This window comes from Perca flavescens, chromosome 9 (genome assembly GCF_004354835.1).
Source record: "Perca flavescens isolate YP-PL-M2 chromosome 9, PFLA_1.0, whole genome shotgun sequence".
Lineage (NCBI taxonomy): Eukaryota > Metazoa > Chordata > Actinopteri > Perciformes > Percidae > Perca > Perca flavescens.
Window position 1 is genome coordinate 25,841,242 of NC_041339.1, and position 15,330 is coordinate 25,856,571.

Consider the following 15,330-nt stretch of genomic DNA (forward strand, 5'->3'; position numbering starts at 1 on the left):
ATTGCAGATGTCTAATTAGCATTATTAACCTTTAGTGAATGGGACTGACAACATCAGGGGAGAGACAGCTTCTCTGTGCTATTCTCCTCTCCATTGTACCAGGGTTTTATTTTTTTTTATTGGCCAGGGAGGTTTGAGGCGACAGAGACCAGAGATAGTTAGTAAGACACAAATGACAGACTGACAGATCCGCAGACAGACGGCCTTCACTCTAGTGGAAAAAAACATGCAAATGTCCCACTGTGAAATATTTTGTGTCCCTTTTTAGATTTGTGTAGAACTTTAATGTCTTTGTCCATTTGTGTTTGCATGTATGTACAGTATTCCTGTAAATAAGACCTTGCAAAGAGATAGTGGCAGAATCATGAATCCCTACACTACAGTCTAGATGTAGATACCCCATATTGTACTAGTCTTGGTCATCCCCCCCCCCCCCTTACTGACTATTGTAAAGTCTGGATTTTTTTTTATCTGCCTCTGTCTCAGCTTCTGCTTGTTAATGCTTTCACCCAGCCTGTGTGCAGATGCATGTGAATGCCTGCATGTGCACACACATTCAAACATCACAGCAAATATGTGGGCACGCATTTCCTTAACTTAACGTTGTATGTTGAATACTTGCAAACACCTCATCTCACATATGTATTTTACTTGTGCATGACACATAGTGTTATGCATCCATTGCATCGTGTGTAAGTTATGAGTAAATTGGTCTTAATTGTTAGAATATGCAACGATAGTCTGTGCATTACAGACAACGTGCACAGAAATGATCCAAGAGCATCTGTTAAATTCAGAGTTCATCCCACATGCATGAGTGGAGAGGAGACTCTGGATGCATTGGTGAATAATATATGTTTTGTATCATACTTTTCAAGATTTGTGTAAATTATTATATCCGGTAACATTCATATTATGGCACTGTCTGTTTTAAATGCGGTGATAGGCCAAGCAACTGGTGGTGGAGAATCTTATGCAATTAGTTTGCTTACATGCCAGAACATGCAATTATACAGCACCGTGGCAAACACCCATACCCAACACACTCACCTCTGTGTGACCTATATTTCTTTTAGAAAACAGAAAATTAATTGGAACTGCGTAAAATGCTGGTATAACCAGTAATTCCCATGAAAGGTTTTTTGGAGGAATGCCAAGGAAATACAGAGTGGCATTATCTTTACTTTGTTCAGATTCATATCACTGCCTGCTGTAGCTCTGTCATGCTGCAACTTGAGAGGGACCCAGACAGAGTGTCGAATCCACAGGCATGACGTGGGATCCAGTTCTGCTGAAACTGGACACTCTGGCTGCAACCAGCACTCAATAGTTTAGTGCTGAACAACTGAGAACAGTTGTCCAGTTGAGGTTATTATTTTCGGTTGTGAAATGTTGTTGTAAAATTTAGATATTTTTTTAAAGGAAGTGACTGCTGCTGAGTGTTTTTTGTCTGATGATGTTGAGTTGGCTAACCTGAAGTTCTATTTTGTGTGTTTGTTGTTCTCAGAGGTGGAACGGATCAAGCTCCTAACACCGTGGATATGGACATGCAGCCACAAGGACAGCATGCAGCCGTGCCAGTCTTTCAACCCCAGGTAAACTCCACACACATGAGCACAAGCCAATCGGCTAACTTGGGTGGTGAGGTAGGATGACATAAAGTGAGATGATAAAAATTGTCAGCTGCATAAAAGGTATTTTATCATACCTTTTTATAAGATAAGATAAACTTTATTGTCCCAAAGGAAATTTGTTTTGGGCAAAGATAAGTGCTGACAACCGCTGCATACAAACACATGCACCAAACATGAATAGACAGTAAGTACATAACAATTTACAACAAGACAACAATGTGCTTTAGGCCAAGCAAATTTGCACAGGCCCTGATATAGGAAAGTATTGCACATTCCCCATAATAAATTAGTTACGCATAATAAATAAATAAATGCAAAGTTTGAATATAGGAATTGCACATAGTGAGTAAACATACACAGGTTACATTGGTTAAGGCCAGCACAATATTATAGTGATGAGGACTGGTTGTTCGGTAGTGCTATCTATGTGGGGACAAATGAAAGCTTAAGGCTTAATCTTTCATTTGCCTCCACATCGATAGCACTACCGAATTATAATCAGTCTCCTACTCAGTCTCTGGTGGTTTTGGGCCATTGTCGGCAACGTTTCAGGTCTTGCAGGTCTCGCAGATGGCAGTATTAGAGTCACAGGATTGTTGAATCAATATGATGAAGTATCTGGATTTTTTAAAGTCACAATCGGGTCAAATTATCTATGAAGAGTTTTTTCAATTTATTTTTTAGGAACTGCACCATGATAAAAGGTTATACCACCCTGTTGCTAAGGGTTTCTATTTCAGTATATCATGTGTTACCATCATGTCACATTCTATCATATAGTGAGTGATTTTGTTAAATAATAATTAGGATAAAAGGATTGTGGCATCACAAATTGTTTCCCTGCAGATTTATTCGAAAGGGGACATATTCGATAATTTATGATGTTATAACCCACTCATCCGTTCATTGCAAACATAGTATCCTACCTACTTCACAATTTGAACTGTTAATACTCTATATTACTATAATTTCCCTGCTTCAGTCAAGTTGTCCCTTTCAGTCAGCGCATCCTTCAGACCGCTGTAGCCCGTGTGTGTGTGTGTGTGTGTGTGTGTGTGTGTGTGTGTGTGTGTGTGTGTGTGTGTGTGTGTGTGTGTGTGTGTGTGTGTGTGTGTGTGTGTGTGTGTGTGTGTGTGTGTGTGTGTGTGTGTGTGTGTGTGTGTGTGTGTGTGTGTGTGTGTGTGTGTGTGTGTGTGTGTGTGTGAGTGAGATAGACAGCAGTGGATGAATGTTGAGTTGTTTCTATTGATCAGAGCTCTGGAGGCTGGCAGAGCCTGGCCTCCCTGCACGCCTCTCTTGGTTCGATACAACTCAGGTTTGCTCTGTGCAGATCTGGTCATTGTCGGATTTTAATACCGCCCTCCAACATCAGGTCCATTGATTTCTTTCCAGAAGGATGTTTTTGCCTCCATAACTATTGAATAGACTTTAAACAAAGAGGATCATCCATATGCCCCAGAGAAAATGTGGATTTATTTTGGAGAAAAAACAAAACTAAAAATAGGCCTGCACTCTCAGTTGTTGTTTTTCTTGCGTATGCAAGGGCACTGCAACATTAACACTGGAATTGCCAAGGGGGTTAATTTATTCTAAGATTTGTAATTGCAAAATTAAGGATAATTGGGTTGCACACAGAAGAAAGTCTGATAAAAGCTCTAATGATTCTATTCACTTAGGCAACACCCCCCCACCCCACACACACACACACACACACACACACACTAGATATTCTACTGATCTCCCAACAGTTGATTGTGTGTTATTGTTCAGGCTTAATGATTTCTCTTTTTTTCAGCCTATTTCTAGCAGTTTACATCAGTGTTAATTCCAGGCCCACTTTTTGTGCTTAGGTTATTGGTAGCACAGGGAACCTTCTATGTTGCGTCATGTTTTTTCACTCTCACAGAAGACGCTGAACTGATTTCACATTTAGTGGGAGATGGGGAGAGAGAGTCCGTTAGAGTATGTAGATGGCTGTCTAAGCAGCATCCAGATGGGTGTCTTTCAACAAGTCCTGTTTCTGTTTCACACTTTCCCAAGGTTCAGTCTGCTTGGCAGCACGGCTGCCTCCTCCCTGAAGAAATCTGAATTGTATATGTGATGAAGGATATTCAGTATCGCTTGCAATATCATTTCTCTTGGTCCCGGAGGTATGATGCATATGCATTAGGTAAACGAGATGAGCTGGTAAGATGTGCATTTTTAATGGCGCATTTGCTCTTTGAGTGAGTGGGAGGGTTGGTGAGGAGGCCCCCTCACATCAGATTTTGATCGTCACTGCAGAGTTTGACAGTCACGGATCTGTCTGTAAGCGCTGAGACAAGGCAGTGCGGTTGTGGAGCAGATTGATAGGAGAAGAACGATAAGCACCTTTGGGGTGAATCCTGGCGGTTGGCTGAGAAATATTGCATGGTGCCGTGCACAAGGGGGCAGGTGACTGGTGGGGGGTGGGAGTGGGGCTCCCTGCCTGCCAGTTGCTGTCTCCGTCTCTCCTTGTATCCCTCCGTGTCTCTCTTGGAAACATCCACATTACTAATTTTGGAAAACAGTGTTTACATGACGAGAAAACCATTTGTGTCCACTCAAGAGTTTGTGGTTGTTTTGTGGAGATCCCTGTCCATACTAAACTAGTCTGACAAAATAAATACTAAAAATGTATTTACCTGGATCAGCTATATTAAGGTTTAGAATGAGTGATCACAGGGTGCTCTGGTGGCATTAAGGCACCGACCGACCGACCTACATCAACCCCGCTTCATGTCTGGGACCCTTGCATGTCATTTTTCTTCTTTTCTCTCATTTCCTCTCATTTCTTATACTGTTGGCTAATGTTATTTTCCCCATCCACACCAAAATACGCAGCCACAGCCTCACAGAGATTTTACAGTGTGTAAAAGGCTGGTTCAGTGTGCCAAAATGGAGAGGTGTGTTTTTAAATTTAGTCGGCTTAGTGTGGACGTGCCCTGAGTTTCTCTCTCTGTTGCTGCATCCCTCTCTGTCTCTCTCCATGGGATACAGCACCTCTCTGCCGCCGCTGGCCTTTCTGTAGCAGCCGTTGGCTCTGCTGGGCTGTCACATCACACCCTCGCCCCTCTGCTGCTTGTCTTTCCCCCCCCCTCTCTCTCTCTCTCTCTCTCTCTCTCTCTCTCTCTCTCTCCCTGTCCCTGTCTTCCGCATTCCCTCTTCCACTCTCCATGTGTCTTGTCAGTTGTGTTTGGCAATGGTGTCATTATTGGGCAGCCCGTATCACACTTCCTTCGATGAGCTGTCTGTCTGCTCTCCCGCTGTCTCTCTCTCTCTCTCTCTCTCTCTCTCTCTCTCTCTCTCTCTCTCTCTCTCTCTCTCTCTCTCTCTCTCTCTCTCTCTCTCTCTCTCTCTCTTTCAATCCCCCTGCTAGTGAGTTGCCCATGGCAGTTGTGTGTCACCTTTATACCCAAGATACGCTGTCCCTCACAGACGTTACCCATAATGCCTTGCACGGCTGCCTGCCACTTATCCCCATCCCCTGCAGCTTGTCCCCATCACCAACCAGAATGATGTGAGTGAAAATAGTATAATCACACCACAGAAATGTGGCACATACAATTCAAGAAAAACATGAAGAACATCTGTATTCTGAAGATCAGAATTTAGAAAGAGACCAATAATCAAAGGGTCTGTCACTACTTTTTTCTTTGTCTCAGCCTTTATTTATAGAAGACAAGGTGAGGAAATTTTCCCACCAGTTAATAAACTTGTGACACCGGACATTTGACAAGAAAAGATATTTGTTAGTGGCGCTTACAGATCTCTGGCCTGTCCGGTCGAGCTTCTGCTGCGTAGTTGGCGCAGCTGTACTGCGTTCTGGCTGCACGGCGGCCGGCAGGGTTTACAGTTTACAGGTTGCCTCATTAATGTTATCAGGTTCTCCATTAAATATTGCCAAATAGGTGTTTTTGCTTTTTGATTTGACACCAAATCCCCCGCCATCTACCACCACTACTACTGCTGCTGCTGCTGTACGGAGCAGTCACTTTCAGTTTATAATTGTAGCATCCTTCGTCCGACTTCTATAACTTATTTAGGGGTGCTGATACACGAAAATTAACTAAATGGGTTTTATTTTTTTTATAAAAGCAAAATTATGGTGGGGGTAGTGGGCAAATTAAATAATCGGTGTGTGCCTGACCACCAGCTAACACCAGAAACACCGACTACTGCGCCAAGACTAACATAATTTACCAATTTTTAAATGACTTGGCCGGTGTTAGAGGATTTGTGTTCCTTTTTATTGTTTATGCCTTAACACTGATATGAGAAGTTTGTGATGGATAAATGTAAAAAAGTGATTCGTTGATTTTAAGGTTAATATGCAGCTTTGTTTTCAAGCCTTCTGAATTATTTTTCTTCTTCTTTAAATGGAAAACCCCAAGAAAGAATCAAATGTGTACCCTTGGCAGCATTTGTGCCATGTTTTACCCATTCCGATAAAATAGATACACTGTTCTTCTGAAAGGTCCACTAGTCAACCCTTCATCTTTGTGCTCTTCCATCTTATTTAACATACACGTGAAGAATCTAGTTTAGACCCTTACACGCAGTAGTCTGTAAAACCGTCTCCTTCCAGTTTGGTTCAGACACTGACCCCTGCATCATTCAGGGTCATTCCTCTGTGACTTCCCTTTATGTTTGTCGGGGCCTTGTGTTTCAGCTGGGAGCTCCTGATTGTGTGACACCCGTGTGCGGCAGATGAGACGGCCTGTCACTCAGCTTTGGCCTGGCTGCCCTTTGAAGGCCAGGCCAGGGGGCGAAGAGGTGCCGCAAATGGCCTGTGAAGTTTACATACACTGCCCACTGCTAAACAGATTAGCTCTAATGAAGTGTCTAATGCCGGGGCCGCTGGCTGACATAATCCTGCCTGGCAGCCCGGCCCCTTGGCTGCCAAAAAAGCCGCCCTCCCTCCAGCCCTCTCTTCCGCCCTCGCACGGCCTCTGCTGCCACCCAGGGCGACTCCACACAGGGAGGTGCCCACTGTTAATCATGCCGGACAGTGTGCGATCTGACATGCAAATGTAGGTCATTGCATATGTAAATGTGTGATTAGGGGGCTGGCATGCCAGGACACATTAGCAAGACTGTGCTCTCAGCAGGCGGTTGTCACAGCGCTTTAGAGGCTCATGCTAACATTTGTCAAGCTACCACGCAGCGAATGAAAGCAATGCCCTCTTGTCCTCTGCCCCGCCCCCATCTCTCACTCTCTTTTTCTCTCGCTCTCTCTGAATATATACACCTCAAACTGTCCATCATTTATCCTTGCACAAATGCTTCTGTCACCATTATGACAAGTCATTGCACAATATGGCAACACTTACAATGTGACATACCTTGTAGATCTTTGTGTAGGTTTGCATTTTGCCTCTCTTTCATGCAAGTTTATAGCATATGTAAAGTTGACACTGGAACAATACGTTTCCGTTTATACAGCATTCAGTGGTAGCTATTTGCAAAGCATTATTATTATTATTTTTTAAGTTCCTGTAAGTGCATCATGCTCTCTGTCACTGTGACTCTCAGACAGCTCGGGATGATGGTGGTGTCATGCTGAAAAATGCACACACCTCGACGGTGTTAAGTGTTAATTGGACAGGGCATCTAATTGGCTCACGCCTCTTCCTTTGGCTGTCAACTTTAAACTTTAAAAAACAATGAAATGCTTAAATTGGTTGACCCAGCCTTATACCTCCATGAACAATCCTGTTTGGAGTTTTGTGTAAGTGTCTTTGTATTTGTTACTATTCAGTCTTGGGTTGGTTTTGTCAGCATACAGACAATTAAATGATTGATGACATCACTCCACTTGACTGTTGTCAACATTAAATATATAGGTTTTTGCTGTATTAAATAAAGTATGTGGCATGATCTTCTGGTTAAATACTGATGCTGAAACAATCAGTTAATTTATTCAGCTGTCAGAAAAACAAAAATGTGCTGCTTTTCTCTGCTATATATAATTGAATATTTTTGCCTTAAAGACTATTGACTGGACCAAACAAGCAATTGGAAGATGTCACCATGGACATTTGAAAGTGTAATGGCCAATTTCACAATTTTCTAACATTTTACAGACTAAACGTTAAGTTGATTATTTTAAAAAGTAGTCATCAGTCAAGTTGTGGTCAGTTGTAAAATAATCACTAGTTGTTGCCCTTCTAACCACACAGCTAAACTTGTTTCCCTTTTTTATAGTATTTTGGTTGGCTTCCGGTCTGATGGGAACTCTGTCAAACTGCTATACGTAAGTGAAGCAGTTTGACAGAGTTACCATGAGTATGATGGCACTCCCTTCTTGTGTGTTTTAATGCTTGGGAGATTCATTTGTGACTTTCTCGACCTCTTTGTCTTTTTCCTTCTGTCCCAAGTTGCTTGCCCCCAAGCTGCTCCCACGGCCACGTTGGCAGAAGTGCTGGTGACATGTGGCATTCAGATATCTGTCACCTTCTGTTTGCTCCTGCCGACGCCTTGTACAAGTTTACCAAAAGGCTGGAAAGGTCATGCAGCCTGCTCTGTGCTTTTTTTCACACATCATATCCAAGGGGCTCATTCTGGTTTATTTTTGAGTGTTATTTTATTTTTTTTATTATTGTGGAAGGTGAGTTGAGTGTCTCAGCCTCCGCAGCCTATCGTGTGGCGAGGAGAGGCGAGTCCTGTAGTCTGTGGCCCAGTGCCAGACTGTCAGTGATAGAACTTGGCAGACAAAGGAAGGAAGATTGGATTCCTGTGAACTTAAACAACTTAGGCGGAATGATGAGGGGCCTGCATTTGATGTAATAGGATGTTTTATTTATGCGTGCGTTCGTGCGTGCGTGCGTGAGTGCGTGCGTGCGTGTTGTGTGTGCATAACTGCTAATAAAGTTGCTTATTTCTTTCAGAAACCATTGCAACCAGACATGGGCCATAACTCGCTGGCAAACTTCCAGATTGAGAAGAAGATTGGACGGGGCCAGTTCAGTGAGGTGTACAGGGCAAGGTACCTGTTAGACAACACGTCAATGGCCCTGAAGAAAGTCAAGGTAAGACGCACACAGTAATACGCATCACTTTGGATACCATGTGCAGCCAGTATATTCAGCCAGTGAGATGTTGAACTATTCTTGCCTCTTGCTTTTTTTTTTTTTTTTTTGTCCTCTTGAAAGGGTAACCTGACACGTTTTGTCACCAGAAAAACACAGACAACCAAATATACTCACACTTATGCAGTGTTGGGAAGGATACTTTCAAAACGTATTTCAATACAGAATACAGAATACATGCCCACAAATGTAATTTGTAACGTATTCCGTTACGTTACTCAATCTGAGTAACGTATTCTGAATACTTGGATTACTTCAGGATTACTTCTACATTGAATTGCGTTTTATAAGTGTAGGAATGCGACCATCCCATCCAGCTTACTAAACAGGCCTATAATGGTGTGTTCTTTTCATTCCAACTGGCTGAATGTGTACCTGAACAAGCAGATAGATTATTGTATTGGTAGTCCCGAACTGCATACTACAAAAATCTAACCGCGGTCTAAGCTATCACAAGCTAATTTTAGCTAACGTTAGTTAGCATGTCAAACGGGGCTAGTCAGTCTTTAAACGGCTCTGGAGCTAGTACATCAGCACCTAGGAGAATGGAAAGTCCCACGTCTATGTTAAAATAGCAAGGTGACCAGTAAAACTACAGCAGACGACTACCTTTGGCTAATTAAAAAAATAACTTACTTTAAGATGCTTCTTCAGGTTGGAGGTGGAGTAATTTGGAGCTGAAAGAAGGCTGGTTGCTGGCAAGCAGAGGCTGCACGGCACAGTTAGCTGTATTTCATTCTCCCTGTTCTTTCTTTAATGTGAAATGCTGTTTGAATTTCCAAGATAGAAACTTATTCCTGCCCTGGCTCTGTCGTGCCGGTTCCGACTCCATTGTGACTGATCACGGAGCTAATTTTTTTGATTTCACATTGGGGCTTCTGGAAAATGCGATAGAGTTGCCTTTTATTTAGAGTGAATAAACTCGTGAAACAGAGAAGTATCGTCAGGTAATCCATTGATTTCAACAATGTAACTGTATTCTAAATACCAACTATTTAAATTGTAACTGTAACGGAATACAGTTACTCATAATTTGTATTCTGAATACGTAACGCCGTTACATGTATTCCGTTACTCCCCAACACTGCACTTATGGGCAATAAAGCACTGGGCTCTCACCTTCATTCTACTGTAGTAGAAAGTCATGAACCCACACACTGGTATTCTTGATTAAACTTGATAAACTCAACAAAGCATGATAGATCAGAAATAAATTACAAAAAGATGCAAGAAAAGAGTAACAAGTTGTGTTTCCATTCAATTGTCAAGCGAATTTTAAGCAAACCTTTGAAACGTCATAATCAAGAAATGCAAATTTGGCATGTTTCTATCAACTGGTTTGGAATAATGAATAAACTAGGCTACAGTGTAGTTTAGTCTGAAGTACCTGTGGCTGTAATCCGGCAGTAAACAGAGTAAAAGAAGTAGAGGTTGCTAACTGGAAACAAAAAAAGTCACCTTGGCCATCTAAACAAGAGAAAATGGGAAGGTATTTAATTCAGTTGGGCAAGTTTTAATTGTTGGGTCATCTCAGCTAGTATCAGCCGTGTTTCATGCTGTCCAGACACAAAGACGCTATGGGAATATCCGGGAAGTGGGCAACAGCGGAAACAGCTGATCATTCATGTGAGTTAAATGTTCGCTATATCCTAACTTATTTGGCGAAGGCGTTTCCAAGTCCCATTTAGTGCATCAACTCTTTTTCTACAAAGGCAAAAACCACCCCAAGCGAACGTATTAAGCTTTTTGCGCAATTAAGAAATTATTATTGAATTTTGCCATTTTCTTTCAGATTTTTATAATGCAATACTTCAAAATGTGTGAATGGAAACACGGCTACAGATTTTTAATTTTGTCACTTTAAAAAAAAAAAAAAAAAAAAAAGGTGCTGTGTAGGCTAATTTACCTTCACAATATGACTCCGTTATCTTGGGGAATGTGCACACACACGGGTTCATGCACATACAATACATTCGGTATTCACTGACTATACACACACCGCCAGGAGGATATAATGTTATTATGGTTAAGCATACACATACACACACCTCACACACACCTTACACAGGGATCTGTGCGTGTTACTCCAATGTGAAACACCTGTAGTCACTCCAACGCCACCCTCTAGATAACAGCAACATGTTTCTGTTTTGTGTTTTTTTTCCCTTATCTTCTCTACATCTCTCTATCTTACAAATTCTTGAATATGTCATAACACTCTCTCTCTCTCTCTCTCTCTCTCTCTCTCTCTCTCTCTCTCTCTCTCTCTCTCTCCTCTCCCCCCCTCTTTGATCTCTTGATAGATATTCGACTTGATGGATGCCAAAGCTCGGCAAGATTGCATCAAAGAGATAGATCTCCTTAAGGTAAAGGACCAGAGAAGAGGGAGACGGCGTCATGCTCTGCGCTCTGTTCTCTTAAGGTGCCTCAGCTGAGACCTTCCACCACAGGAAAACAATTGATCTGCACCAGACGGCTTGGATTTTATGTGTTGATGTGTGGGCATATGCACGTGTGTGCGTGCGCTTCCTTGCATGGTTATGAATGCAGAGGGGTGTTTGAGTATTTGTGCACACAAGTGAAAATGTGAATGATTGTGTGTGTGTGTGTGTGTGTGTGTGTGTGTGTGTGTGTGTGTGTGTGTGTGTGTGTGTGTGTGTGTGTGTGTGTGTGTGTGTGTGTGTGTGTGTGTGTGTGTGTGTGTGTGTGTGTGTGTGTGTGTGTGCACCAGTGTAACATCCCTCCAGGCTCACATTGACTCTTTTTTTAAATGCCAAAACTATTGTGTTTTTTTTTTTATAATGTTCAGAGCTGGGCAACAGTGCATCAGCACTTGTCTCTTGATGTTTTGCCTCCTCCCTTTCCTGTTCTTGCTTTACTTTTTCCCCCCCAATGAAGTTGTTTCATTTATCAAGCTACCATAAACGTGTCAGCTGGGTTGCTCTAAAATACTAATGAACAACTAATGACTACTTCAATATCTCCCCCTGTCTGCAAGATCCTAGATGCATGTCAAAGTTGTGTGTGTTTGTGGTTTGATTGTGTGTGCATTCATGCATTCCTGATGGCGTTTCCCTCCATATATGAAGCCTTTCTGCGCATGCATGTGCACTACAGGCAGTTTGTGCACATACGCATGCTCACACATACACAGGGAAAGAAAACAAACCAATTAGTTTGTACCACTCAAACACATCAGTGAAGCTCCAGGGGCTCTTTGGGACAATCAAAGACAACAATACTCAGATGCAGGCGAAACCCTGTAGAGAGCTGTAATCTGAGTAGCAGAGATCGCTGACTTGACGGCACGAGACAGCGGGGTTCGCCTGGATCTGTGTCTCTGACCTCCTAATAGGAGTCAGGGCAGGGTTAAATGTCACACTGCCAGGTGACTACCTTTCTCATTTCCTTTAGGCATTTGCTTTAATTCTCTCATTACATGGATCCTCGTAACCCTTTTTCTGTACCCTTTACCTTCTGCTTGTTCCTGTCTTGTCTGTCTCATTCACCCAGTTGCTATGTCGTTCCATCCATCCCTTCCTCCTCCTTTCCCCTCTACTTGCTCGTCTTCCCCCCTCAGAGCTTTTTGTTTTCTTCTTTTCATCCTCTAAGCTGATTGCTAGTGAACATGGAAGTTATGCCTGGCTCTGCACTGCCCAGCCAGCCTGATAATAAAGGGCTGAGTGTGAGAGAGAGACAGTCCTTCTGCCTTATCCCCTACTAGACAGGCCAACAGGAGACACAGCCAAATCAGAATAATGAGAGGCACACTGGAATGACACACATACTGGCGCATGAACACACACACACACACACACACACACACACACACACACACACACACACACACACACACAGAGAGTCATGGCCTTTCAACGGGCTGCCTATTTGTTTGTTTGTCTGTCTGTCTGTGTTTGTCTGCCCATTCATCTGTATTTTCCCATTCTGGCGTGAGGATTTCAACTTCAGAATCTCACTCTGCCCCTTTGTCTAAATCCTCGCTGATAAGAATGTTGGTTGCAGAAATAGCCTGATCACTGCTAGTATCTCCATTTTTGAAATTCCACTCGCTTGTGGGTTACAATCAAGCCTGGATTATATTCTGAAGACCAATGACCTGCCCTAATCAGCAGTGAAAAGCTGTAATTATGTCTGTGTTTGCGTCTCTGTGTTTTGAGTTTTCGCAACAATGCGTGGTGTGTGCTTGCATGTCTGGGTTTTGCTTCTGATTAGATTATACCAGAGGTTTACTGACAAGACGGAGAACTGGCAGAAACCAGCTTCATTTAACCTGACACACACACACACACACACACACACACACACACACACACACACACACACACACACACACACACACACACACACACACACACACACACACACGTGTGTGTATGTATGTATATGTATGTGTGTATATGTATGGGCGGTTAATTAAAGGTCCCATGACATGGTGCTCTTGGATGCTTATATATATATATATATATATATATATATATATATATATATATATATATATATATATATATATATATATATATATAAAAATAAATAAATTCAGTTTTATCTTTAGATCTCTCTAAGAGCAATACATTTATTTTGCAAGTTTAGTACCTATTTAGTTTCTTCTCTAATGGACAAACAACCCAACATTGCATATCTACTAATTTTCTTGTTCAGTGAAGTGATAAATATCAATATGTCGTGCAACACAAGGCATTAATTTCTGCTGGTGATGGACATTAGAAGCCGTTTTTACTTAAACTTTCGCAGCTGAAGGACACTTGGATCTATTTAATTCCATTTATAAATACACTGCAACCTAATTTCTTATCATGGTTAATGTTGTACCATCAGATTGCATTACTCAGTATCTTGTTCTTCTTTGAAACACATCACCAGCTTACCAAATATATCACATTGCATGATTAAGTAATTACACACACTGGTGGGTCTCGGCGAGCATGTGTAATTACATAATCATGCAGAACTATGTGATATTTCCCAATGAATGATTGTTGCATTGCATTCATCATTAACATAAACATCTGCATGTGAACATATCTCTTTATTTCTCTGCATCCTCCGCCTGAGGATGTCAAGTTGTGGATGAGGAGTGGGTTGGGGTGGGCGGGGGGGGGTGCTTGTCATCACTCTCTGGCTACAGTGTGGAGCTGTGCAGATCTGCCACTCTGAGCCAAAAATACATCTGGCAAGAGAGGACAGGAGAGGGAGAAAGAAAAGATGGAGACATGAGGAAGGGAAAGAGAGAACGAATGAGAAAGGGCATTGTGGAGGGATGCAGAGACGGAGTGGAGAGTGTAGTGTTGCGCAGTGTACTGTACTGTGCTCTCCCTCTCCTCGGGATCATCCGGAGCATGAACATTTCTTTAATCACAGCAGAGAAAGCAAAGCAGAGCCGAGTGGAGGACGTGTGTCACACTGCTCTGTCTGCTCACACACACACGCCCCCCCCCTCGACATTGCCATGCCACACAGCTCCATGTCTCCAGCTCTCCACATATCACCATCTTTCCCTTCCCCCTTTCTCTAACTATGCTCACCTGATTCCTATCTTGCTCTTTTTTTTTTCTCCTTCCTCACCTTTGTTCTCTTTCCCTATCACCCCGCCCTGTCTCCATCATTCTTTTGCTTGTCTGTGTCACTGTGTCATTTGTTTCTTCCCCTTCATTGCGCCTCTCTCCCTCCCCCTTGTCTATTCTTGCTCTGGATGGATAGAGACTTTTTGTTTACTACAGGGAATGCTGTTCCTGCTTTATTGACCAACCAACAGGAAGGAATCGCAGCCAGAGATGAGCCTGGGATGCTTGTTTTTCTGACTGCCAGCCATGTCGGCCTGTCAGGCGTGCGTTCGCGTGTGTGTGTGTGTGTGTGTGTGATATCGCAGGCAGAAGGGTTGTTGTGACGTGTCACACTGGAGGACAAAACCGTCTCATTAGGTCCACACTTAATAAATATGGATTCCAAACATGAATTTCACTGTTTTAATTGGTGATGAAAGCACACAACTTATGACACAAACTTCTGTTATTTATCAGCTGATAAGGTTGTTTTGATATAAATTGTGTAACCCGTTCGCACGAAGATGCTACTGTCTGTAGCTTCTACAGTGAATGATTTTCACTCTGATTAGGTAGTGTGACCATGGAAGCCCTTGATGTGACGAGTGTCACCTGCATGTTTTCTGCTTTTCCTTCTCCATGACATGTCGTTTTTTTTTTTTTTTTTTCTCCCACAGCAATTGAACCACCCCAATGTGATAAAGTACCATGCGTCTTTTATTGAGGACAATGAGCTGAACATTGTGCTAGAGCTAGCGGATGCAGGGGACCTCTCACGTATGATCAAGGTAAGGAACTCTCCACAACAGCACACCCACTGCTGGAAGTACAGTTGATTTGATCATGTGGTCATGAAATACTTCAAGTAACACTCAGACACAGGAGCATTCAGACTCAACTGTCTTGGTTTATCAGATATACCAAAAATCCAGTGTCTTGTTATTCCAAGGGGCAATTCTGGTATATTTAATACCTGACAAAATAACCAGTCCAACACCATATCAC

The 15,330-nt window shown here is 42.5% G+C and overlaps 1 protein-coding gene across 5 annotated transcripts in view; it reads left to right on the forward strand.

Annotated features, from left to right (window-relative positions):
- The window catches only part of nek7 (NIMA-related kinase 7), a 68,307-nt gene that overhangs the window by 24,064 nt on the left and 28,913 nt on the right, over positions 1–15,330 (forward strand). For 4 of the 5 annotated variants that reach the window (XM_028588551.1, XM_028588550.1, XM_028588554.1 and 1 more), the window contains exons 2-5: positions 1,508–1,595; positions 8,543–8,683; positions 11,047–11,109; positions 15,003–15,113. In XM_028588551.1, coding sequence (XP_028444352.1) covers positions 1,542–1,595; positions 8,543–8,683; positions 11,047–11,109; positions 15,003–15,113 — 369 coding nt within the window. In that variant the 5' untranslated portion in view covers positions 1,508–1,541. Of the gene's footprint in view, positions 1–1,358; positions 1,369–1,507; positions 1,596–8,542; positions 8,684–11,046; positions 11,110–15,002; positions 15,114–15,330 lie in introns of those variants that run through there. The other variant, XM_028588553.1, reaches the window with a different exon arrangement.